The following is a 26714-nucleotide window of genomic DNA, read 5'->3' as shown; positions in this document are numbered from 1 at the left end:
CACTCATTAAAGGTCATTTAAAAAAATCTTACTTTAGGGGCGCCTGGGTGGCTCAGTCGTTGAACATCTGCCTTCAGCTCAGGTCATGATCCCAGGATCCTGGGATCGAGCCCTGCATCGGGCTCCCTGCTCCGCAGGAAGCCTGCTTCTCCCTCTCCCACTCCCCCTGCTTGTGTTCCCTCTCTCACTGTGTCTCTGTCAAATAAGTAAATAAAAACTTAAAAAAAAATTTTTTTAAATATCTTACTTTATCTTATGGTCAGGTTTCTCAACCTTGATATACTTGACATTTTGGACTAGATAATTCTTTGTTCTAAGGGGCCGTCCTATGCACTGTAGGATGTTTAGCAGCAACCTATCCAGATGCCGGCAGCACCCTGTCCTGAGTTGTAACAATTGAGACTGTCTCCAGACATTGCCAAATGTCCTCTGGGGGACAAAATCACCCCCAGGTGAAAGTCACCATCTTAGTGAAATTGCTAATGTAAATTTACTTTGCACCCAGCGATATGATCAGGTCATAGAGTCACTGAGGAGGATCGTTCCTCTACCAGAGAAAGTGGGCAGAGAAGTTGAACTGTGAGGTAGAAAAGTCACATTAAAACACTAGAAATGGGGCACCTGGCTGGCTCAGTCAGTGGAGCATGCGACCCTTGATCTCAGGGTTGTGAGTTTGAGCCCCATGTTGGGTGTGAAGATTACTTAAAAATAAAAAATAAAAAAAAAAACACTAGAAATAATTTAAACAGAGCAAAAATATCAAACAAAACTCCTTGCAAAGTACACCTTATACACAACCAGTTAGATTTCCCTTTTGCTAAGATCCCTCCTTGAAAAGAATAGCTAACTAATATTTCCATTTCAGGAATGAAAAGTGTTTCTGGTCCTTGATAATTTCCAGTTTGTTACTCTTGATTTAGAACAATAATTTTCAAACTATCTGTGGCAAAAGACCATTTTAAAATTTCTAACCTACTGCAGGCCAACAGGTGGTCCTACTGTGTGGATTGGTATCAAAGAATTCACAGGCCAGCTGTCTGGGGGTCACAGTTTGAGTAACACTATTCTAGAGTTCTCACTTCTATTGAGGAGTATGGTTTAAACACCTTTTGAACTCCAATGACTAACACTCACAAACCAATTTCTAATGTTTTTTATTGGCTTTTTGTTCAGGAGGCAGAAAGAAAGGGGGTTTTGCCACCTTTTGAAAAGGAAGAAAAAGTGATTTCCTTTAAAGCCCATTTTGTATACTTTAACATAAGACAAAATTATGAAAGTGCCTTAAATATCTTTAATCCCTAATATTTCCTGCTCTTCGGTCTTTTAAAGTATAGCCTCTTCCGTTAGAATAACCACATGGCTGCAAAGTGGGTGAAAAGCAGAATGGTTTTAAAAACCTGTTCTTCTACCAACCTTCTCTTTCCCTCCAGAGGGTATTTTAAAAGGTAAACAATTTAGAAATACAACTTGTTCATATAGGCTTGCACTTTCCCTCCAATTAAAGCTCTATTCATAATCAAAGCAGAAAACTCAGCAGTGGCTATATTTCCACGCTCCACAACAGCGACTCTGGAAAATGGCTGGAAAAGCAGGAGTATTTTGAATTTCGCCCAAATGACTTGTTTTATGATCACAAAACAGGTGATCTGTGTGTGTAGAATTGTCAAATACCAAACCAGACAGGGAAACCGCCCAGACCTGGGCTCACAGGCTCCCTTCCCAGGGCTAACCTAAAGTTTAATACAACTGGGCAAGTCAGAGTACCCCAGGAGCCTCTCAGTTCATTTCCATGTGTGTGTGCACATAAATACTCCCAGCCATTAGAACTGCAGCCTTAGAGTTAGAAAGTACCTTTACAATCATGCAGCTGAACATCCCTGCCTACCTGATGTCATGAAGACTTCACCAGAAAACTAAAATATGGAATCCATTAGGAGAGGCTTGGCAAGAGGGAGACTGGTCTCAAGCTATTCTTGCCCACCTTTACAGAGAAAAAGGCTGACAAGAAAGGAATGTAGATGTGAGACAATGTGAAAACAAGCACGGAGATTTTCTTATCTTTCTCCGAACCAGAGTCTGGGTGCACCACAGGAAGAATGGGGAGCCTTGGGGCCAGCCTTGACTCACTCAGAATTAACTCAGCAAAGCCCTCTGAAACCAAGGGCATTCCACTAAGCAGTCATTAGTCCTTCGACTCACAAGATCCAACCTTCGCTATGTAATCTAACAAAAATGCAAGTAGAGGAATGGTGAAAAAAATGTTCCTCTCGGGGTTCCACAAAATTGGACAAATGGCGGCTTTCGAACGCAGAATGAGCAATAACCGATTCTAAAACCTCTCCCCCACCAAATTTACTGCTACGTAAGTGTCTCTCGATCCAACGAGTAGGGCTGAATTTGCCGTCTGCCATCAGAATCCTCTCCGGCGGGGTCGTTTTCCTCACCAGACTCCACGTAGATTGGCCAGTCATTGTCCGTGTCACTCTTTTCTTGGCTTTCCGACGAAGCCTCCACCAGGCTAAGGTTGACGGGCATCAGCTCGTCCTCCTCGTCATGTGTGTCGGTAACACAGGTGCAGTTGTCACACAACCCGAAGCGCCGCAGGCCCTGGGACAGGTGACTCGTGAAGGTTCTTCTGCAGCCCTTGCAGATGATTGGACGGTTGGATCTGTGCACCTGAAATCACACGCGGACACAGTAAAAAACCCCCCGCCCCCCCCCCCCCGCCCCCCGCCACAGCCGCCGCCTCACCAAGGTGCTTCCGCCCCAAGGCCATCGGGCAGGTGAGGAACGTGCCGCCTCCCCATCGCCAAGTCTTTTGTCCGGCTATTAATGCCTCTGAAGGCAGTCTTCGCAGAGGCTCTGGGCCAGCTTAGGTCCCCAGATATACATTCTCGCCTATCCTCCTTCCTTTGTTGAATTTTTAAAAAGATTTTATTTGTTTATTTATTTAGAGTGAGCAGGGGGAGGGGCAGAGGTAGAAGAAGAGAGAGAATCTCACGGAGACTCTGTGCTGAGCACAGAACCCCACTCGGGGCTCAGTCCCACAACCCTGAGATCATGACCTGAGCCGAATCAAGAGCCGGTCACTTAACCCACTGAGCCACCCAGGCGCCCCCCCCCCCCCCCCCCCCCCCCCCCCGCCGCCTTTGTTGAATTTCTAACAAATGGTTAGTAAATTCCCTAGACTATAATAAGCTCCAAGAAGGCAGGGGCTATCCTCATTCATGTTCTCTGTCACATTTGTTACTAAAAAACTATGCCTGGCATAGAAAGGGCCTTCAGGGAATGCTTGAGGATTTTAGCTGTGGCTTTTTACGTACCTGGGATTGTCCAGTTATTAGGGAGGCCGACTTCCTAGATGGTATCTTCTCCGTCCTTACCTCTTTTTCGATAAATGCTTTCCTTACCTATGAGAAGCACTTTGCAAACTAGAAGAACCTGATCTCCTACCCCACGCAGTTCCTCCTTAGGGCAGTAGCCCCAGGGCCCCTCTGCATACGGATCTATCTAATGTGCGCCCTCTTCAGGAGCTCCAGCCCACAGGGGCTCTGTGAACCGAAGTCTCTCCTGTGGAGAGCTCCGGATGCAGGGTGCACACAAGAGACAAATGACAGAGGACAACAGCCAATGACACAACACTCAGCTCACTGGGGCTGCCACTACATCCTGGCCAAATGCCTCCAGGGCGTCTCCTAGGCTTTCTACACTAAACCCTTAGCCAACCTGGCTATGTCCATGACCTTTGCAACCTGACAGGGCCTTTGAAAACCACCTCTTCGGGCTGCGGTAGACTGGACCTTTTATAACATGGAAAAATAGAGGGAATAAAGATTCCAACCAGTAAACTATCTCCGGGGTACCAGGAACCTACTGCTGCCAAGACAGACTGGAGATACAATTTGGGGGGGAAGAAAAGACAGACAAAAACTTGAGGCTATGAGAAGAGGCCATTCTCAGACAGGGGTGCTGGGGCCAGCCCTGAGAGTGGAGATGGCCAGTAACCTTGTACTTAACTTAAATCTGGATTCTTTCAAAACCACAATTCACATACCACAAAACTCACTTTTGAAAAGCGTACAATTTGGGCGCCTGGGTGGCTCAGTCAGTTAAGTGACTGCCTTCAGCTCGGGTCATGATCCTGGAGTCCTGGGATCGAGTCCCGCCTCCGGCTCCCTGCTCGGTGGGGAGTCCGCTTCTCCCTCTGACCCTCCTCCTTCTCATGCTCTCTGCCTCTCATTCTCTTTCTCTCAAATAAATGAAAAGAATAAAATAAATAAATAAAAGCATACAATGTAGTGGTTTTTAGTATATTCACCAGGTTGTGCAACTATCACCACCATCTAGTTCCAGAACATTTTCATCACCCCAGAAAGAAATCAGGTGCCTAATAACAGCCACCCCCCTCCCATTCGCCAGCCTCTTAGCCCCTGGTAACCACTGATCTACTCTATCTCCATGGGTCTGCCCATCTTATGTATTTCTTATCAAGGAAATCATACAAGATGTGGCCTTTTGTGACTGGCTTCTTTCACGTGGTGTAATGCTTTTAAGGTTCATCCACATTGTAGCATGTATCAGAACTGCATTCCATGTTATGGCTGAATGAGGGTCCATGGTATGGATAGGCCACAATTTGTTTATTCATGCATCAGTTGATGGACACTTGGGTTGTTTCCACTTTTTGGCTATAGGAATAATGCTGCAATGAACCTTTGTGTGCAGATGTGTTTTGTGAGAATGTACGTTTTCAGTTCTCTTGGGTATATACTTAGATATAGAATTGCTGGTGTCTATGGTAATTTTATGCTTAACTTTTTGAAGAACCACCAGATTGTTTTCCACAGTGGCTGCACCATTTTATATTCCCACCAGCAGTGTATGAATGTTCTAATTCCTCCACATCCTTGCCAACACTTCGTTATTACTTGCTTTTTGGTGATAACAATCCTAGTGTGTCTGAAGTGGTATCTCACTGTTGGCTTTGATCTGCATTTTCCTAATGACTAGTGATGTTGAGCATCTTTTCATGTTCTTATTGGACATTGTGTATCTTCTTTGGAGAAATGTCTGTTCACATCCATTGTTTAATTTGGTTATTTGTCTTTTATTGTTGAACTGAAAGAGTTCTTTGTATATTCTGGTTACTAGATCCTTAGCAGATAAATGATTCACTAGTATTTTCTCCCATTCTGTGGGTTCTCACATTCTTGATAGTGTCCTCTGAAGTCCAAACCATTTTTATGTTTGATTTTCTAAAGACTGATTGCCTTGCTCAAAGATGATCTTAAATACAATGCCTTCCTAAATGGCCTGAACGCCTCTTAGCTGGTGGGAATTAATCACTCACATGGGAGACAGAATCGCAGGGGGAAGCCAGTGGGAGGGGAGGTCCCCTGGGTCTGGAGTCCTCTTTGCTGCCCACAGGTAGCCTTAGAAAGGGTGGCACATGCTTTCCCCACATCCAGGTACTGGGGTTGGGTGGAAAACTAAGGATGCACTTTTCTCACCTTTGGCATCACACCGGTGAGAACAGACCCACAATCCCCTGTCTACACCCCATTGTTCTCTGCCTTATGACAACCATCCCCGACCAGGATCTAAACTTTCTTGAGTTGGGGGCGCCTGGGTGGCTCAGTCAGTTAAGCAGCTGCCTTCAGCTCAGGTCACAATCCCAGGGTTCTCGGATCGAGCCCCGCATCGGGCTCCCTGCTCAGTGGGGAGCCTGCTTCTCTCTCTCTCTCTCTCTCTCTCCCTCTGCAGCTGCCCCTGCTTGTGCTCTCTCGTGCTCTCTCTGTCAAATAAATAAAATCTAAAAAAAACCAAACCAAAAAACAAACTTTCTTGAGTCTAAGAAAACTAGTCTCTTACATAAGTTTTAACTTTCTCTAAGTGCCACCAACCCAGCTTTAATTTAGTAGAAATACATGTTTAAAATTCTCTGAAAATACTCCAGTGGACAGAGAAGTAAAAGGCAGGCTGGTTCACCCTTGCATTAGACAAATGTCAGGAGCCCCCTCCCCTCCATCCCCTCTGCCCTCACCACCAGAGATTTTCCAGCCCAGATACTTACACTCAGGGCATGACTCCGCAGGTGCTCCTGTCGCGTGAACCTCTTGCCGCAGGTCTCACAGGGGTAGGGCCGCTCACCTGTGTGCGAGCGGATATGCCGCTTAAGGATGCCCTTCTGTTTGGCAGTGTAAGGACAAAAAGGACACTTGTGGAGCTTGATGGGGACCACCAGCACGTCACCTGGGGAACCAAATGGGTTGTAAGCATCAGTGACAATGGCCACCCTCCGAAAGGTGATCGGGACCTGGGGAATTCTGCCAGTCCGGATCCAGAGGGAGGACATCATCTTTACCACCAGCTAAGAGCAAGACACTACAAATTCCAAGTCTCTGTCTGGCTCCCAATCAGCCAGAGGGTAAAGTGGGCTTCTGATATAAGGCTGCAAGGAATGACATATGGTACCAGCTTTTAAACTTCTCTATGGCTCGCAGTTAGAGACACAGGTTATATTACAACCTCAGAATTCACATGTCTTCAAGGGGATAACTGGAAAAGCTTCCCAAAATAACACTTACTCTGACAGTGTCTATTGTCTCTGATTTCACTTTAAGGCAGTGCTGATGGAGACCCTGTTACAGACTGAATTGCATCCCCCCAAAATTCATACAGTGAAGCCCTAACCTCCAAGGTGACTATTTTTGGAGATAGGGAGGTAAATTAAGGTTAAATGAGGTCATAAGGGTGGAGCCCTAATCTGATAGGACTGGTGTCCTTAGAATCCGAGGGACACCAGAGGTCTCATTCTCTCTCTGTTCATGCACAGACGAAAGGCCATGTGAGGACCAGCAAGAAGGTAGTAGATCGTGAGCCAGGAAGAAAACAACCCTACCAGCATCTTGATCTTGTACTCTGAGCCTCCAGAACTGCGAGAAAACAAATCTCTGTTATTTAAGCCACTCAATCTGGGGTATTTCTGCTGTGGCAGCCTGAACTGATCAACAATGACCTCCTGAATTGACTTCATGACCCTCAAAAATTTGGAACCCTCTGTGATGATGAATCAGACCCCTGGATCAGGATCTATCCTTTCTATGACAGGAGTGCCTAAGAAGAGCTTCCAGGCATGCACAGAAGATGTGTACTGCGATGTACACCCTCAGCTGGAATTCGTATTAACTCTATAGATCTGAAATCCTCAAACATCCAGGGATTCACTTAAATCTTCTTCCAACTCTTTGTTTTTTTTCCTACCTTGCTCGTACAACCATTAAGGTGACAACACGATTATCCCCCCCATATACAAAAACTGTTCAAGTTTCCTGAGTTACCCTCACTGCAGCACTCCAAGATGTGTCCCCTCTATGTACACCCTTCAGGATTTTATAGACTTTGGTCATCTCACATCATACAGGAAGGCACTAGTGACTCAGGCTTTCCAGGCATTGAAATCTGAGTTCAAGGTCCTGCTCCACCATTTACCAGCCGTATGACTTTGGACATCTCCCTTAACTTTTCTGTGCCTCAATTTTCTCATCTGTAAAATAGGGATGATAACAGTTCCCACCTTAAAGGATTGTGGTAAGAATGAAATGAAGTAATACCTACAGCACAGCACCTTGCACATGGTAAGAGCTCATGAATGTCAGCCGTTTTTGTCACCATCACCCTCTCCTTGGTGTTTCTTTATCAATGAAGAAGCCCAGGCTCTGTGGTTTTTCTCAATACTGTAGTAACTCCTTTTCTCTGGGACCTTCCCAGGACACCTACCTGGGCTTTATCTTTTCGGAGGTGCTGCCAAAAGTTTGGCAAGCCGAATCCCAAGTGAGAACCCAACATCATTCCCAACACAACCCAACCCAAGGGTGGAGGTTATTTTCTCTGGTTTCAAGTTCCCAGCCTGATAATGCCTAACATTCTGCATCATCTATAGTGACTTCAAAACCTGTTTCCTACAATAAAGCAGCAGCTCTTGGCTCATCGCTACATACGTATGTTGGATTATTTTGTCACTGAGCACACTGGGACTGAGATCCAGTCTCTTGCTCACTCCTCTGGTGTTGTGGAATCTTCTTGCCATCTAGCCGCACCAGCCTGGCATTAGACTTTACCTTTTCTCTCAATTATCTACAAAAACATTAAGTCAAATGGGCCCAGCATTAGTCCCCAGAAAAACCAACTGTTAACTCTATCTCCATCAGAAAAGTAAGAATTAGGGCGCCTGGGTGGCTCAGTTGGTTAAGCGACTGCCTTCAGCTCAGGTCATGATCCTGGAGTCCCGGGCTTGAGTCCCACATCGGGCTCCCTGCTCAGCAGGGAGTCTGCTTCTCCCTCTGACCCTCTTCCCTCTCGTGCTCTCTGTCTCTCATTCTCTCTCTCAAATAAATAAATAAATAAATAAATAATCTTTAAAAAAAAAAAAAAGAAAAGTAAGAATTACCACAACACTTTCCTTCCTCTCTCATGGTCTGATCTCACCAATAAAACCATTCATTTGAATGCCTATTAACATGCCAGACACTCTTAATAAGGTCCACCTTTACCAAGACACCCATTTCTTCCCTCAAGAAGTTAAGTCTGGCAGGAAAGAAAGACATGTAAACAAATTCACACAATATAATGTAACACGTGCAAAGTTCAAAGTGATGAAGAAACATAGACAAGGAAGTAATGAATTCACTCTAGGAGTTCAGAGAAGATTTCACAGGAGAAGTGATCTTTGAGCAAGGTTTTAAAGGATGAATAGGAGTTCATCAGGAGTTCAAGACAGAGAAATGTATCTCAGGGGCGCCTGGGTGGCTCAGTTGGTTGGGCGACTGCCTTCGGCTCAGGTCATGATCCTGGAGTCCCGGGATCGAGTCCCACATTGGGCTCCCTGCTCAGCAGGGAGTCTGCTTCTTCCTCTGACCCTACCCCCTCTCATGCTCTCTCTCTCTCTCTCATTCTCTCTCTCTCTCTCTCAAATAAATAAATAAAATCTTTAAAAAAAAAAAAAAAGAAAGGTACCTCAGAGAAATAACGCATGCTTAGGCATAGAGGTAAATAAGAAAACAGAATATAAAGCAGAGGGGAGGGGGGGATGAGAAATGAGGCTGCAGAAGGGCCGAGAACCAGACTGTGAAGGTCATGGTCAATCATTTATTCAACAAATTTATACTGAGCATCTGTTAAATGTCGGTCTATGTCCTAGGCCCTGGGGATAGAGCAGTGAACGGAAAAGATAAAAATCCTGCCCTCATGATTCTGACATGTTCAGGAACTTGGACTTTATTCTGTAAGCGGCTAGAATTTTAAGGAGGGGAAGTACATGGGGTCAGATCTGAGTTTTGAAAGATCCCTCAGAAGACAGTACAGGGGAAGGATTTTTCTTTTTAATTTTTTTCAAAGATGTATTTATTTATTTGAGGAAGAAAGAGTGCAGGGCGGGAGGGGCAGAGGGAGAGGGACAGGGAGTCTCATGCAGACTCCACAGGAAAGGCAGAGCCCGTTGTGGAGGTATCTCACGACCCTGAGACCACGACCGGAGCCAAAACCAAGAGTGGGTCGCTTAACTGACTGCGCCCTCCAGGAACCTTGTAGGGGAAGGACTGAAGAGAGGCAATATTAAAGGTGGGAAGTACAGTGAGAGAGGATGAGAAATGTCATGAACTAAAGCAGGGACCCAGGTGGAGAGGGGATACCCATGTGAGGTAAAATGGACAGCACTTGATGACCACACGTGGGAGGTTAAGAAGGGAAAGAGAAGATTCAAAATGACAGAGATTGTGGGTTAGCTGACCTGATGGATGATGGTGGAATAAACCGAGGTAGGGAACACAGGAGGAAAAGCAGGTACTAGAGGAATGACAGGTTCAGTTTGGATTTTACTATGTTTGGGGCGGCCCAGAGCATCCATGAGGGGCATATCTGGGTTAGATAAATCTGGAGCTTAGGCACAGGAGGGAAGAATACAGTTTTAAGAATCTTCAGGAAATTGGAGTGGTTGCTTTAATTAAGGCCTGGCCTTTCCCGGAGCACCCTGCTTCCCTTACCCCATCGCCGTGACACCTCTGAGTTGGAGGTGAGTAGGATCCCCCTCGTGCTTCACTGTCATCTCCAGACCACTGTCCCTCCCTCCATCCTCAAAAACCTTAAGATCTTTGGAAGCTCACGGCATCGAATGATAGTACAGCTATATCTCATTACAGTCCTCCCGGAGCCCTGAGGTCACCTCCTCATTCTGTGGAGATTTGATCACATTGCCTTCAAATACAACTCCCGGCATAACTCTTGGTGTGAGTACCGCAAATGACCCTTCCAACACCCTGGCCTCTCTGTTCCTTGACCTCCTTTCCTCCAAAGACCTTGTTCTCCACCCCACCTCAGCTATCCCGTCCTAGACCAAGAGCTCTCAACCCCACCTGCATATTAGAATCACCTGGGAAACTTAAAAAAACAAAACAAAACAAAACTGATGTCCAATCTCTATCCCAAGCATCAGATTTTTAAAACACTCTGCCTAGTGTATAGTTGAGAGGGAGAATCATGGCCCCATACCTAGATATTTCCAATAACTGCATTTGTTCCACAGCCTACATATCAAGCATCCCACTTCCCAACCACTATCTTGTATCTTTCCAGCTCACCCCCTAAGTGTCCCTTCTCGGTTAGAACCACACCATGGACTATGCCGCCATTTTACTGTCCTTCATCTCCTTGGGGCCTCATGCCTCTCCTTCCCCAGTTTAGTGCCCACAATCCATCACTGAAATCACTCTTTCACATCCATCCTTAACTGCCTGGGTCTTCTCTCTTCCTCTGTGTTCACCTGGCTAAACCTAAATTCTGGTTAAACACAAATCTGTGCCCATTCCATACCTGAAACAAGACAAATTAACGTCACTGGTGAAAAATACACCACTGTGTTCTGGTCTCACTTCGAATCCATCTAACCATCACCCTCTGAGCACTAATATCTGCCCAAGAACCCAAAATATGGGGCACCTGGGTGGCTCCGTCAGGGACTCAGTCAGGGACTCCCTCTGCCTGCGCTCTGCCTACTTGTGATTTCTCTCTCTGTGTCAAATAAATAAAATCTAAAAACAAAAAAAAACCCAGCTATTTCCCTGGCTCACTCTCTCCCACTCTCCTCGGGGACCGTTCCATACCCTCCCTCTGCTCAGGTCTCCGCCCCCCACTGTCTCCTCCCTTTCCCCTGTCCTTGTTTTGTTTTGTTTTGTTTTTAATTTTATTTATTCATTTGAGAGAGAGAGCGAGCATGAGCAGAGCGGGGAGAGGGAGAGGCAGAGGCAGAGGGAGAAGCAGGCTCCCCCTGAGCAGGGAGCCCGATGTGGGACTCAGTTCCAGGACCCTGAGATCATGACCTGAGCAGAAGGCAGATGCTTAACCATCTGAGCCACACAGGTGCCCCTATCCTTGCTTCTTTACCTGATGAGAAGCAATCAGAAGAGAACCTCCACATGCTCCCAGCCACCCCCAAGCTCCCCCATGAACACATACAGTCTGCTTCCACTCCTGTTCCTATGAACGAATGTGCTTCCTCACATGCAGAGCCAGACCATCCCCACCACTTGGACAGGGACCCCGTCTGCCCTCGCTCTATCAACTGTCCCTCTCTCTTCTACCCAGTTAGCCTCCTCTCTCCTGGATCATTCCCACCAGTAAACAAACACGCTTTTAGATCCTCCACCTTCATAAAAACCTTGACCTCATATGCCCCTTCAGCTACTGATGCATTTCTCTGTCCCCTTCACAGCAAATATGCTTGAAAGAAGCATCAATACTCACTGTCTTCACCTCTATTTCCCCAGCTCTGTTTCAAGCCCTCTGGTCTCTTGCCTCCCACTTCATCAACACTACTCTTGTCAAGCCCGCCAATGACCTCCCCAAATGATCAGTTCTCACTCTGCCTACATGTAGTCCTGGATATAGTCAATTTCTCCTTTTTCCTGAAACATTTTCTCCTCCTAGTACCCATCACTCTCTATTCTCCTCCTACCTCCCTGCCTGCCCCCTCCTGGTCTCTTTTACTGGGCCCTATTTGCCTAACCTCTACATGCTGGAGTTCCCCAGGGCGCAATGAGTAAATCTCTTACCTTCTCCTTCTACAGCCATAAGTTCATGGGATATATAAATTTCAAATTCCATGGACCCATTAATGACTCCCAAATGTAGAGCTCAGCTGTGATTTCCCCCCGGAACCCCAAGCATACAGGATGCAACTGCTTAGTGAACATCTCCACCTGAAGATCCAAGAGGCATCACAAACGTAACATGTTTAAGTCAGCTGCTCCAGCTAAAAGCCAGAGGGTCACCCTTAACTTCTCTTTTTCTCATACCACTCATACAAGCCATTAGGAAATCTGGTGGGTTCGACCCTGAGAGGCAGTAGAGTCCTATCCAAGAAAACCACTCTGGAGGTTATGGCATACACTACCCACATGAATGCTTTTAAGATATGTCACTTCAAGAACTCTCGGCTGAGACCCTCTAGTGGTGTCCCTTCTCAGAGGAAGACCCAAAGGTCTTCTCATGGCCTTCAGGGCCCCACCTGGTCTGCCCTCAACCAAACTCTCTAACCTCATCCCCTAGCACTCTGCCACACCCACTCCACTCCAGCCTCAGCAGCATCCTGCTGTTCCTCTAGTTCACTTGCCAACTGTGACCTGCACCTGGGCCTTTGCACCTTGCTCTTCCTTCTGCCCAGAATGTTCTTCTCCCTGATTTACCTTGCAGTTTGCTCTCTTCCTCCCTTGCAGTTTCTGCCCAAAGGTAACTTGTTAGAAAGGCCTTCCTTGTCAACACTAAATAAAATTGCATCTCCTTCACTATCAACCTCTCCCCTGCTTTAGTTCTTCTTCATGTTATATACTTACTTATATGTTTATTGTCTGTCTCCCTGATTTGGAATGTCAGCTCCATGAGGACAAGGACTGCCTTTTGTTCACTCCAATGAACAGTGCTTGGCATATAGTAAGTGCTCAATAAATATTTGTTAAATGATTGAATGAATGGAGACATAGATCAATGGAACAGAATAGAGAGCCCAGAAATAAACCCATGCTTATATGGTCTATTAATCTATGAAAAAGGAGGCAAGAATATACAAATGGGAAAAGACAGTCTCTTCAACAAACGATGCTGGGAAAACTGAACAGGTACATGCAGAAAAATGAAACTGGACCACTTTCTAACACCACAAACAAAAACAAACTCAAAATGGATTGAAGAACTAAATGTGAGACCTGAAACCATAAAAATCCTAGAGGAGAACACAGGCAGTAATTTCTCTGACATCGGTCATAGCAACATTTTTCTAGATATGTCTCCTATGGCAGGGAAAACAAAAGCGAAAATTGGGGTGCCTGGGTGGCTCAGTTGGTTAAGTGACTGCCTTCGGCTCAGGTCATGATCCTGGAGTCCCGGAATCAAGTCCCGCGTTGGGCTCCCTGCTCAGCAGGGAGTCTGCTTCTCCCTCTGACCCTCTCATGCTCTCTCTCTCTCTCTCATTCTCTCTCTCTCTCAAATAAATAAATAAAATCTTTAAAAAAAACAAAAGCAAAAATAAACTATTGGGACTACATCAAAATAAAAAGCTTTTGTGCAGGGCGCCTGGGTGGCTCAGTCGTTAAGCGTCTGCCTTCTGCTCAGGTCATGATCACAGGGTCCTGGGATCGAGCGCTGCATCGGGTTCTCTGCTTGGCAGGAAGCCTGCTTCTCTCTCTCCCACTCTCCCTGATTGTGTTCCCTCTCTCTCTGTGTCTATCTGTCAAATGAATAAATAAAATATTTTAAAAAAGAAAAAAAAAGATGTCTTTAAAAAAAAGCTTTTGTGCAGTAAAGGAAACCATCAACAAAACAAAATAAAGGCAATCTACTGAATGGGAGAAGGTATTTGCAACTGACAAACCCGATAAGGGGTGAATATTCAAAATATATAAAGAACTTAAACAATTCAACACCATAAAAACAATCTGATTGCGGCGCCTAGGTGGCTCAGTTGGTTAAGTGTCTGCCTTCGGCTCAGGTCATGATCCCAGGGTCCTGGGATCAAGTCCCACATTGGGCTCCTTGCTCAGCAGGGAGTCTGCTTCTCCCCCTCCCTTTACCCTCCCCCCTGCTCATGCTCACTCTCTCTCTTAATAAATAAATAAAATCTAAAAAAAAACCCAACAATCTGATTAAAAAATAGGCAGAAGACTTGAATAGACACACTTTTCCAAAGAAGACATACAGAATGGCCAACAGACATATGAAAAGGTGCTTAACATCACTAATCATCAGGAAAATACAAATCAACACTACGATGAGATATCACCTTACACCTGTCAGAATGGCTAGAATCAAAAAGAAATAACAAGTGTTGGCAAGGATGTGAATAAAAAGGAAACCTCATGCACTGTTGGTGGGAATGCCAAGTGGTACAGCCACTGTGGAAAACAGTATAGAGGTCTCTCAAATTCCACTTTGGGGAATTTACCCAAAGAAAACAAAAATACTAATTTGAAAAGATATATGGACCCCTATGTTTATTGCAGCATTATTTATAATAGCTAAGATATGGAAGCAGCCTGTGTCCATTGACAGATGGATAAATAAAGAAGATGTGATGTAAAGTGCGTGTGCGCATACGTGCACGCACGTGCGCGCGCGCGCGCACACACACACACACACACACACACACACACACACACAATGGAATATTACTCAGCCATAAAAAAGGATGAGATCTTGTCATTTGTAACAACATGGATGGACCTAGAGGGTATTATGCTAAGTGAAATAAGTCAGACTGAGAAAGACAAATACCATATGATTTCCCTCATATGTGGAATCTAAAAAACAAATGAGGGCGCCTGGGTGGCTCAGATGGTTAAGCATCTGCCTTCGGCTCAGGTCATGATCCCAGGATCCTGGGATCGAGTCCCGCACTGGGCTCCCTGCTCCTTGGGAGCCTGCTTCTCCCTCTGCCTCTCTCTCTCTCTCTCTCTCTGTCTCTCATGAATAAATAAATAAATAAATAAAATAAATAAATGAAAATAAAAAAATAAAAAACAAATGAATAAGCAAACAAAAAGCAGAATCAGATCTATAAATACAGAGAACAAACTGATTAATGAATGAATGAATGGGCAGGAATGATAAGATGTTGAAGAAGCAAGCCAATGATGGAACACTGGACACACTGGCATTAAATGACCCCATGATGAGACTGGAAAGGAATGGGCGGAGGTCAGAGCAATGGGTACCCGTGGTGTCAGAAGCCAGAGGAAGATAGAATTTCAAGAAGGAGAGAAAGGGCAGAGTCAACTACTGAGAGAGGCCAAGTAAGATAAGACCTGAAAACCACTCATTGGATTGGCTCTAGAAATGCGTGGCTGACCTCATGGCAGCAGGGTAGATGGAGTGCAGGGGGCAGAAGCCAGCCTGCAGTGGGCTGAGAAAAGAGTAGGAAGTAAAACAGTGGAGGTAGCCACTGCAGAGGAACCTTCCAAGAAGCAGTGGGAGGTGCTGGAGCTGGGGTTGGGAGGTCTGGGGGAGGAGGGCTGATAGGAGGACCTTATGACCTGACCGTGTCTGCTTACGTCAGATGTGAGCAATGTGGATACAGAATTACCACGACACCCTCCTGGCTGTCTCCCTGCCCTTGTCTCCCATCTCCACGCCATCTGGTGGTAAGGCCAAATTAATCTCCCCCAAGCACAGAACCTGCCTCCTCCCAAGCTCAGTAACTACCAAAAAATTCCCCTGTGCCTACAGACAAAACCTCACCTCTTAGCATTTAAGGTTTTCCATAATCTGACTCCCATCAATTTCTCTCCTCTTCCTACCCTCGGATGCCACTTTCATAATGCCTCCCTGATCTCCCAGGCAGAAGCCAGGTCTGCTTTTGGACCACTGGGAAAGCCACACCTCCATCTGTCTTCCAGTCCTACTGTCTTTCTTTCATGTGATGCCAATGACACATACCTTACCTCCTCTAAGACACCACCAGCTCTTTGAGGGCTGGATCCATGTCTGACTATCTTTGTATCTTTACCAGGAAGGTCCTCAAATATTTGAGCAAATAAATGAATGACCAAACACATCAGTCCTACTCTGTGCCTTGGCATTTGGAATAAATTTACCCAGGAGCCATGTGAATGGGATCAAAACTTGGCAGACAACAGGCATGGCCAGGGGCCAGGATGGCTGCCTTGTCCACAGCACCATCTAGTTGGAAACCTGACTTGACAGACAGGTAGACAGACAGGACTTGAATGAAGATGGAGTTGGGCTGCATTATTATTTCTTGATGCTTGTGCTTACAGGCAGAGGGGTTGAAAGATAAACTCGTGGCACTGAAATCCTCTATTCATTTGTGCTGCCTGCACAGTTCGTTTGAATGAAATGAAGGCAGCCCAGGTTTCTTGTTTTAGCTCTGCACTCTTAGGAAATTCACCAAACCCTTGTGGGTCTCAGTTTCTCCACACTCTTCTGCCAAATTCATGAGGGTCTAATGGGTGTGAAAGGGTGGTCACCGTCTGTGAAGTGCTATTATGCACGGAAATGAGATTTCAACCCATTCCCACGGTGTGTTCGTGAAAACAGCCACTACCTTCTAAATGCTGGGTAAGCCAGTGTCCCTGAGGATTGGAAACAGCATTTTCGAGTTTTCAAGCCTAGTTTTAATCAGACATACAGAGTGTTCTTGCCTTAAAAAATGAAATTAAATGTCTCAAGACAGCCATTTAATAACAAATAAAAGTGGCTGATCTCCCTTATCTAAAATACTTTCACTGCTCAGTATTGAAGGGTGAATTTAAACTGGGATTCATTAATTTCTTGGCTTGAAGTTCTGGAAGCTATAGGGTACTTTCATCAGTAAGGTGGCAGCCAAGTCTATTTCAATCTCCTACAAGACATTTTACAACACAATTACCCCACCTGTTAAGAGGAGTTAGTCATGTCAACTCATCTCTCAGAGTTGTTCAGGGAAACAACCAAGTTCTCTTAAAACACAAAAGCCTACCAAAGGAAAATATTTGATATAAAAGCTAGTTTAAGGTTGATGATTTAATTAAAACACACATGTCTTTGGAGTTATCAACATTAATTATTAAAAGAAAAAAAAAAGCCTACCAAAGGATATAAGAAACTTACTCACATAAAGCCAAATGCCAACTCATTTTAGATATTCTCAAGTAGGTAGCACCATTGACCATGACACACTACGTGCCTGTCGACCATGTGCTGGGCACCATGGCTGACACAGAGAAGTATCAATTTCTTACCTGTCTGGAATATATGATCATACGTGAGAAAAAATTCTGAGAACCTTCTCATTTGGTCCTTAACCCTGTGATAAAGGCAAGGCAGGGATGATTATCTCCTGAACAAAATGGCTTCAAAGAGACTGACTGATTTAACCCAAGTCCCACTGCTTATTAGTAGAAGACAGTAGGTTCTCTCCACGTCTTCAGACTGCCCTCAGCATGCTTACACTCTAGTTGTAGAGGTAAAATACTACCATAGAGGAAGAGACAATGCCCCGCACACAGCAGGTGCTCAATGACCACCGCTTGGTGGGGGTGGTGGTAATGTGGTAGTAATGATGGTGGTGGAGATGACAGTGACGGTAATGGCAGTGACAATGACAATGATCATGATGATAGGAGCCAAAGAGGCCCAGGTGTGCATGCTAAAGGACCGGCAGAGATGCTGAATGCTCATGGAGCTCACCTGAGTCCTCTCCATACCAGTCAGTCTGGACATCCATCATGGAACTCATGGTTCCTCCTGCACCATCTGGTCTTCCCTCCAAACTCCGAGAAAAGTGATGGTCCGCATCATCTTTGCTGGGGACAGCACTGTTGCGCAGGAGTGCCTCCAGGAATTGCTTCACGTGGTAGTTACTGTAGGCCAAGTCCACAGCCTGGCCACCGGGCAAAGCCTCGGCCACGCGGGCCAGGCTGAATGGGGCGGCATAAGGCTGCAGCGGCTCACCACCCTCCACCTCCACCTCGTCGGCCTCAAACTCCACCTTGGGCTCTATCTGTTTGGGCAGAATAGAGAGGTCACCGTCAGCTGGGCCACAGCCCTGGCGGTCCTTCACCACCAGTCCCAGCGGGTGGCAGCCCCGGCAGTCAGTGCAAGGGGACTCTCTCAGACAGTCCACATTCTCTTCTCCCTTGGCTGCCAAGGAGGCCAAGCTCTTGGTATCACAGGAGGTCCCTTCCCTGCCTGAACTGGGGCTTCCACTGTCAACCTGGTGAGCCCCCATGGCCACCGCCACCGCAGCTGCCTCCTTCTCCATCTTCCGGCAGATATCGAGGGACGACCTGATGTACGTCTTGCAGAAGTTCACCACATCATTCATCTGCAGGTAGCTGGCCGCTGACATAACTTCAATCACGTTCTCCCCGCACAGATCCAGCTTCCCAGAGTACAGGAAGTCTAAGATGGTGGAGAAGGCGTCGGACGTGACAATGTCCAGCGAGGCGGTGCTAGGCCGCCCGCTGTCCTGGATGTAGTGAATGAGCAGGGCTCGGAAGTAGCCACTGTTGGCAAACAGAATGTTCCTGTGGGCCTTGAAGATCCGCCCTTCCACAATGATGCTGCAGTCACAGAAAAAGTCCCTCTTTCGCTGTTCATTCAACTCCCCCAAGAGCTTGGCATAATAGGATTGCATCTCCATTTCTCCACCAGCTGCTGCTTCTCTGGAGTGGCCTGTATCTCTGCCAAGATTTTTTTTTTCCAGTTAATTCACCGATCCCAACCTTACAAATAAGATGTTCAGTTTTAATTTTTCTTTTTCATTCTTCCCAAAACACCAGTTCAATAGTGTCTTTATGATATGGGCTATTTTGGGATCTAACAAAAATCAGAGGTGGTCCAATGGGGTTAAGATATGAAAAACAACAAAAACAACCAAACAAACTGCACGTGGCATAGTACATAGCGTTTTACATGGAAGCTCTCAATAAATTTTTATAAAAACCCGATGATAAAACTGTCCCCATATTTCTAATAAGGAAATTGAGACTTAGAGAAGGTAGGAGATGACCCAGCTGTAACAGCCAGGACTCAAAACCAGGTCAGTTATCCCCTGGAGTTCCTGCTTTTATGCCTACACTATACTTTCCTCAAGACTCAGAATATAGATAATACCCAAATCTAATACTTACAGCTCAATCCTGACACGGAACTTGGAGACCATACTCGCCTGTCTCAGCACACCCCTATTATCATCCCTTCATGGAAGCATGGTGGATTCTTGGGCTAGCCAGCATACAGTCATCATTCTTATGTTTTTAGTGCCCATTCTGGCTTTGAGAGATCCACCCTTCCCCCATTTTTGGCCAAGGTGTTTTGCATCAAGCTGGTGCCATCCCCAGGCTCTATGTATAAACAGAGGCTAACACAATCAAGGCATCCCACCTTCTGAGTGCAGTGATTAGCTCAGAAATGGCCATGTGGCTTGGTCAGAGCAATGAAAAGCAATACAGGTTTACCGAAGGTTCCAAAAAAGAGCACTGTCTACTCTGTGGGCATGTAGGATGTCCCTGTCTCACCACCAGGGGAACCAGTCCGACAAAGATAACAGTCTAGCTCAGGCAGGAGCAAAAAATGGAGCCCAGGGACACCCTCTGAGCCCCAGTTCATGCTGGGCCAGAAGCCAATTAAGTCTCTTTTTGCCTTAGCTGGTCTGAGTTGGGTTTTCTATCTCTTACGAATGAGAGACTCCCAACTGATGGACTCCACTACCCTTGGTTCACTCCATCGAATTTTATGTCCTGGCCCTTGTCTGTCAGTGGACTCCAAGCCTTTGAAGGCATGAGCCATGTCTTATCTCATTTGCTACCCCCCATAGCAGCTGGCAGAGTGCTTTGGACAAAGTAGGTTGGCTAAGGACAAAGGAAGACTCCTTTCTTAACTGCTAAGTAGAACAGGTATAAATCAAGTTTAAAACCCTTCTGCTGGTGAGAAAGACAGATGCTGACCTTCTTCTCTGAGCTCTCGCCTCAATCTTTTCCCATCACACAAACCACAGAGCCATCCTGTGACAGTAAGGGTTAACTTGCTTCAAGTTAACACAACCCCTTGCTTACTGACCTAAGGCCCTTGATCTGTACACGAACTAATTTGCTTTCTTTGAGATTTGCAGACCACTGGCCTTGGAAAATGAAGGACCAGAACTTTCCCAGGCCACAGAGGCCAGCAAGTCTGTTTGAAGCCGCCTCAGCTTTCTGATTAGCCTGGCAATCTTTTAACAAAACATTTTTCTTTTTTAAGGTCACACAAATGACTGTACTGACCTCATCTGTAGACCTTGCCCTCCTTTGCAGAAAGATCAGAGTACTCTTGCACAGCCCCAGGGTAGCCAGGAGCCAGACCTTCTTGCACAACCTCTGTGTGCTGAGATAATTCTGTAGCTAGCATCATTGAGCCGCACATCATCAAGAAATGTCAAAGCCCACCGTACTCCCTTAACTGATTAAACCCCTTTAAAAATCCCTGGGCCAGGCAGAAACCTCGGAGTTGGCTTTTGGACAAGAGTCCGCCTTCTCCCCAGGTGGCTGGGCTCCTCTCTTGAGTATTGGCCTCTTGAGCAACAAGCAGCCGAACTTGGGCTTCGGTAACAATCCATCCACTACCCCTTTTCCATACTGACCCATGGAGCACAGAGAAGTTTCTACAACCAAGTACATCATCTCCCTCTACTGGAATCACAAAAGGCCTAGTTAGAGCTGCCAACCACAACCAACTCCTTAGCACTCTTCCTTTCTATAAATGCAACACAACAATACCTCACCTAGCCAGAAATCAGACACTCCCTCCCCAAAAAAAGGGCCCTCCCACTGGCAAAACAGACTCCCCAAAGTCTATATACTAACTGCACAGACTAGATTCATCGAAGACCATCAACAACCTTATTGAGTGGCCGTCCACACCTACTTTCTACGTATTTATAGCAAGTGATGCATTAAGTTTAGAAACTAGACAACCAATCAGGGAGAGAAGTGAAGGAGTGTCTCTAAGCAAGTAAACTGACAAAGGTAAGAACTGACAGCTGGGAAAAGGTAAAAAAGTTATTTAAAAAACAGATCCAGGAATTTTTTCAAAATTTCAGCCTGAGGTCATGTAGCTAAGCATATTAAATGCTCCTACATATTCAAAATGGCCTAAGGACAGCACTAAATTATAGCCTGGGGCTATCATCGATGGGCCTAAGTCATCAAGATGATTCTTATCTGTTTATATTCATTTTAAAGTCAAGGAAGTTATGTCATAATTTCTGGAATTTTTTTTATCCAAAGTAGTTAAAATTAACATTTGGTTCAGAAAGGTAGAGAACTGTCAGATATCTGCACAATTCCCAAAAATATCAACCCTGAAAGTTGTCACAGGACTAAGGTTTCACTGTCATTCCCACCTCTTCTGACTGCTCCAACCAAGCCTTCCAGGCAGTTCCTGCCATTGCCTTTGGCTATCAGACTATGAAGGGAAAAATGAGATATAGGAAAATGCAACATTTCAATATCACACTCTACTTTTCTTTAGAACTGAAAGAAAGCGGCACCTGGGTGGCTTAGCACCTGGGTGGCTTAGTCGGTTAAGCGGTTAAGCATCTGCCTCAGGCTCAGGTCATGATCCCAGGGTCCTGGGGTCAGGCTCCCTGCTCAGCGGAAAGTCTGCTTCTCCCTCTCCCTCTGCTCCTCCCCATCCTGTTCATTCTCTCTCTCTCTCAGATAAATAAAATCTTTAAAAAAAAAAAAAAGAACTGAAAGAAAATCTATCAGACTGGTAAAATCACATTTTTCAATGTGCTAAAATCCAATGTTGATGTGGATATAATCTGGAATACCATTTTAGATAGGAATTTGGCAATATTTATTAAAACTTAAAATGCACATTTCTTTTGGGGCGCCTGGGTGGCTCAGTCGGTTAAGTATCTACTCTTGATTTTGGCTCAGGTCATGATCTCAGGGTTGCGAGATCAAGCCATGCGTCAAACCCCTAGTTGGCTCTGGAGTGGAGCCTGCTTAAGATTCTCTCTCTCTCCTTCTCCCTCTGCCCCTGCTCCCCTTCCCGCTCATGTGCGTGCTCTCTTTCTCTCTCTCAAAAATTAAAAAAAGTTTAAATATTAAATGTAAAACTTTTAAAAACGCACATTTCTTTTGTCCCAGAAATTTCAACGTAAAAATTTACCCTTTAGGATGTGTTGTCAAAAAACATCAAATTACAAGTTCAGAGATGTCCATTCACCAGGTTTTTGTACTAGTGCGAAAGTAAAAATAATCTGAATGTCCACCAATGGGGGACAAGTTAAATCAATGAGGTACAATCACACAGGTGAATACTATGCAACCACGTTTTTAATGAGCTAGAGTTGTATGTGTTCATTATTGAAAGGTCACCAAGATATATTAAGAGAAAAAGGCAAGATGCAAAACAAAATGTACTGTATAATCCCATCCACATATGCATGATTTTCCCCCATTAGGTTATACAAGCAAGAGTTAATAGCAGATATACTTGAGAAGAAGAATTAAGGGTAAGAGATGTGTAGAGGGACTTTCACTTTTCATTTTCAAACTTTCTGTACTGTTAGGGTGTTTTACTATGTGTATGTACTGCTTTCATTTTTTCTTTTTAAACAAAGGGGGGAAAGGAAGAGGGGCAGAGGGATAAGGTAGTTGGCAAACCAGGGAGATAAACCAGTGTAGGCACAACAACTCTTAGCCTGAAGAATGGTTTTATCTACAGGGCCTTCTCCCAGGGCACTTCTTTCTTCCTTTCTTTCTTCCTTCCTTCCTTCCTTCCTTCCTTCTTCCTTCCTTCTTCCTTCCTTCCTTCTTCTTTTCTTTCTTCCATTCTTTCCTTCTTTCTTTCTTTCTTTCTTTCTTTCTTTCTTTCTTTCTTTCTTTCTTTCTTTCTTTCTTTCTCTTAGAGAGAGAGAGAGACAGCTAGAGAGGGAAAACAAACAGGGGGAGTGGGAGAGGGAGAAGCAGGCTCCCTGCTGAGCAAGGAGCTGGATGCGGGGCTTGATCCCAGGACCCTGGGATCATGACCCAAGCTGAAGGCAGATGCTTAATGAACGACTGAGCCACCCAGGCGCCCCTCCCAGGGCACTTCTATCTTTCACTGGAAGATACTCCTTTCCAGAAATAGTACCCAAAACCCATCTCCTTTGGCTTTCTCGCTGTAAATAATCTAGATTCTACTGGGTCATATAAATACTCCCTAACTTTGCAAGTCTGTCCCCAAGCCTATACTTGGCATATACTGTGGAAATCATTATTCATATCACTTGCCTTCAGCATCCTGCATCCCTGGGACACTTTTTCTCCTTGGAAAGAAGCTCTTTGGGTATACTGCTGTCAGAAGTACATTTATCCACACTCTGGCAGGGACCACCCCCCCCAAGCCCTCTCACTGTTCCAGTTCAATTCAACAGTGACTAGCTACATACAAGGAAGATGCCAGGAATAGAAAAATGAACCAACTACAGTGCATGTCCTCCAGGAGAGAGCAGATGCCAACACTACCACCTGCAACACACTCCCACATTCCCCAGGGATTCCTACCCAGATCCCACAACTGTCTTCATTCAGGCACCAAAACCAGCGATGAATTCCACCAAACTCTGACAAGACTCCTTCAGTCTTACCAACTTGAGAATAATGAAAACCTAATAAAAAAAAAAAAAGGTGGGGGTGCGCATCTGAGTGGCTCAGTTGGTTAAGCATTAAACTACTGGTTTCCGGCTCAGGTCATGATTTCAGGGTGGTGAGATCAATGGAGCCCCTGGTCCAGCTCCACTCAGTGTTCCACACAGAGTCAGCCTGAGATTCTTTCCCCCTCCCACTTCCTCCCCTTCTGCTCCTCCTCATTGCTCATGCGCTCTCTCTCTCTCTCTCTCTCTCTCTCTCTCTCTCTCTTTCGCTCTCTAAAATAAATAAATAAAATCTTAAAAAAAAAAAAAACCTGCTCAATTGCTAGCATTTACTGAATACCTCTCCTCATGGGGCACTGTAAGAAGTATCTTACAAGCATTAAGTTTTATCTCACAATAACCCAATGCAGTAGATATAATCGTTGTACTCTCTTTTTCAGGGGAGGAAATTGAGGTTCCCAAATTTATAGCTAACATGCCCAAGCTGGGATTGGAACCAAAATTGGTTTGATTCCAGAGTTGACATGCTAAACACTATGCCAACCTGACTCCCCGAAGGGTTGGGGAAGTCACTCCTCTCCCAACGCATGGAGTGGAAGGGAACGACACAGGAGAAGAGTTTCCAATTCCACCGAAAAAATTTCAGGGTCAACTGCATCTTCGGTTCACCTGCTAAACTGCTCCCAAGAAAAGGGGATTCCCCCCGCCCCCTTCCAGAGCCAGACGACCCTGCAGAGATCACGGGAACTAGTTACTGGGCCGGTCTTTGGCTCCAGGGTGGGGAACTGGGGCCTTGCCCCTCCCGTGGCCTCCTGCGGACAAAGTGACCATCGCTGCGGTGAGCACTGCCCCAGTCTGGCCGAGCCCTCGCCCACCGGCACCATCGCAATGGGCGGACGCCAGGACCACACAGCTGGACGACGGGGGGGACAGTCCAATGCCAGGGAAGGGGGGACAGCTGCCGCCGCGCCACACCACCCTTCCCCAAGCTGGAGGGGAGGGAGGGTCGGTCATCCAGCTCAGGTTCGCGCGGCGGGGGTCTCGGGAGTAGCCAGGGCCGGGAGGTCCAAAGGAGGCCCACCGAGAGGGGAGTTCCCTGCCCGCTCCCTCCATCCAAGGCCGACCTCCTGGGGAGCCCCGAATCCTCCCCAAACCAATGAAAGCTGCAGCGCGAACCCACTTCTCGGCTCTCACCTTTCAGCGGGATCCAGCCGCGCGGCCGCCGAGCCCCGCGCACCGACACGCCCCCCTTTCATTCACCTGTCGCCCCCTCTATGAGAGGCGAGGCAGCTGACCAATCACAGGGGCTCCTGGGCTTAGGAAGGCGGGCCCTTCGGCCTGCAGGTTAGTCAATGGCGCCCGCGCCCCCTCCGGAGGCTGCGCTCTGACGGCGCCAGTGCTCGCGCGGTGACGGGAGTTGTGGTCTCAGCGTTCGTTGCCTGGGCAAAGATATAGTGGACAAAACTACAAGTACCGAGATACCAAGGACCGGCGCTTGCAGAAGGCTGGAGCTCGGCTGGGTTCTCTGAGTCCCACTTGAGGGACCTGCGAAGTATCGGTGTCTTTGTCCGGAGAGCTGAAAGCACGTTGTGCACATTAAAGCGGCCTGGAGAATAAGAGCTCTGACCTATCAGTCCACACACATTTCACTGGCCGGCGCTCCGCAGAAATTCTGGAAATGAGGGAAATGGTTTCATCCACTCAACAGGTTTTTATTGAACACCGCAACGCTCTCTTCCCTTGAAAAACTTTCAGGTTCACGAACACAAGTGAAACGGTTAGATAGCGGTGTACCTGGTGCTCAGTAACAACACAAGCCTGTTGTGGGACAGCTGTGAACCAGACAAACCAGCTTGCCATCCACGGGGAGCTGAGTTCTCTTAGGGGGTGTATCAAATTTCCTGGGGCTGCTGTATCAAAAATATTACAAACTGGCTTAAACAGCAGAAATTCATTGTCTCGCAGCCCTGGAGGTTAGAAGTCAAGGTGTGGGGGCGCCTGGGTGGCTCAGTTGTTAAGCATCTGCCTTCGGCTCAGGTCATGATCCCAGGGTCCTGGGATCGAGCCCCACATCGAGCCCCACATCGAGCCCCACATCGAGCCCCACATCGAGCCCCACATCGAGCCCCACATCGGGCTCCCTGCTCCGCGGGAAGCCTGCTTCTCCCTCCCCCACTCCCCCTGCTTGTGTTCCTGCTCTCGTTCTCTCTCTGTCAAATAGATAAATAAAATCTTAAAAAGGAGAAGGAGAAGAAGTAGAAGTCAAGGTGTGGGAGCAGGGTTGGTTCCTTTTGAGGGCTCTGAAGGGAGGATCTGTTCCAGCCCTCTCTCCCGGGCCTGTAGATGCGGTCTTCGTGTCCACAAGGTTTCTCCCTGTATATATCTCTGTGTGTAGATTTCCCTTTATATAAAGTCACCAGTCGTATTGGATTAGGGGTTCTCTCCACTCTAGTACAACCTTGTCTTTTTTTTTTTAAAGATTTTCATTTATTTATTTGTCAGAGGGATAGCTCAAGTGGGGAGAGCAGCAGAGGGAGAGGGAGAAGCAGGCTCCCAGCTGAACAGGGAGCCTGATGCAGGACTTGATCCCAGGACCCCAGGATCATGACCTGAGCTGAAGGCAGACGCTTCACCGACTAAGCCACCCAGGCGTCCTTAGTACAACCTCGTACTAACTAATTATTACATTTGCAACAATCCTGTTTCCCAAATAATATCACATTCTGAGGTGTTGGGGGTTAGGACTTCAACACAGGAATGGAGGGGAGTGCAGTTCAACCCATAACTAGGGGAAGATGGCCAATAAACAAGTAAACAACTAAACAAAGAGAATAAATGAAGTGCATGGCAAAGAATTAAAACAAGTTCGTAATCCATGAAAAAGTGCTCAACATCACTTGGGTTCAGGGAAATACAAATCAAAACCTCAGTGAGATAGCACCTCATACCAGTCAGAATGGCTAAAATTAACAAATCAGGAAACAACAGATGTTGGCGAGGATGCGGAGAAAGGGGAACCCTCCTACACTGTTGGTGGGAATGCAAG

General features: G+C 46.2%; 1 protein-coding gene across 5 annotated transcripts; it reads right to left on the bottom strand.

Annotated features, from left to right (window-relative positions):
• Positions 1–161: 161 nt before the first annotated feature.
• Positions 162–25160, bottom strand: ZBTB8B (zinc finger and BTB domain containing 8B). 5 transcript variants are annotated; one of them, XM_027582882.2, is made up of 4 exons: positions 24863–25160; positions 17731–18767; positions 6074–6252; positions 162–2676 (listed from the first exon to the last, which is right to left on the bottom strand). In XM_027582882.2, exons 2-4 carry the CDS (start codon positions 18683–18685, stop codon positions 2359–2361), a joined length of 1452 nt encoding a protein of 483 aa, XP_027438683.2. In that variant the 5' UTR covers positions 18686–18767; positions 24863–25160; the 3' UTR covers positions 162–2358. The 5 variants fall into 5 exon arrangements, with proteins under 5 accessions (XP_027438683.2, XP_027438665.2, XP_027438693.2 ...); XM_027582864.2 differs by having other exon boundaries at positions 17731–18725; XM_027582892.2 differs by having other exon boundaries at positions 6074–6150; positions 17731–18725.
• Positions 25161–26714: the final 1554 nt, after the last annotated feature.

The sequence above is a fragment of the Zalophus californianus genome, chromosome 4 (assembly GCF_009762305.2).
Source record: "Zalophus californianus isolate mZalCal1 chromosome 4, mZalCal1.pri.v2, whole genome shotgun sequence".
Classification (NCBI taxonomy): domain Eukaryota; kingdom Metazoa; phylum Chordata; class Mammalia; order Carnivora; family Otariidae; genus Zalophus; species Zalophus californianus.
The sequence above is the reverse complement of the archived record's forward strand: the minus strand, read 5'-3'. Positions and strand labels throughout refer to the sequence as shown.

Bases quoted from the DNA above. Each gene is read 5' to 3' on its own strand.
- ZBTB8B (XM_027582864.2), bottom strand. From the start codon at position 24,924: ATGAAAGGGGGGCGTGTCGGTGCGCGGGGCTCGGCGGCCGCGCGGCTG. The intron at 18,726-24,862 runs GTGAGAGCCGAG...AAATCTTGGCAG, and splicing joins CGGCTGGATCCCGCTGAAAG to AGATACAGGCCACTCCAGAG. The intron at 6,253-17,730 runs GTGAGCTCCATG...TTGGTTCCCCAG, and splicing joins CTGGTATGGAGAGGACTCAG to GTGACGTGCTGGTGGTCCCC.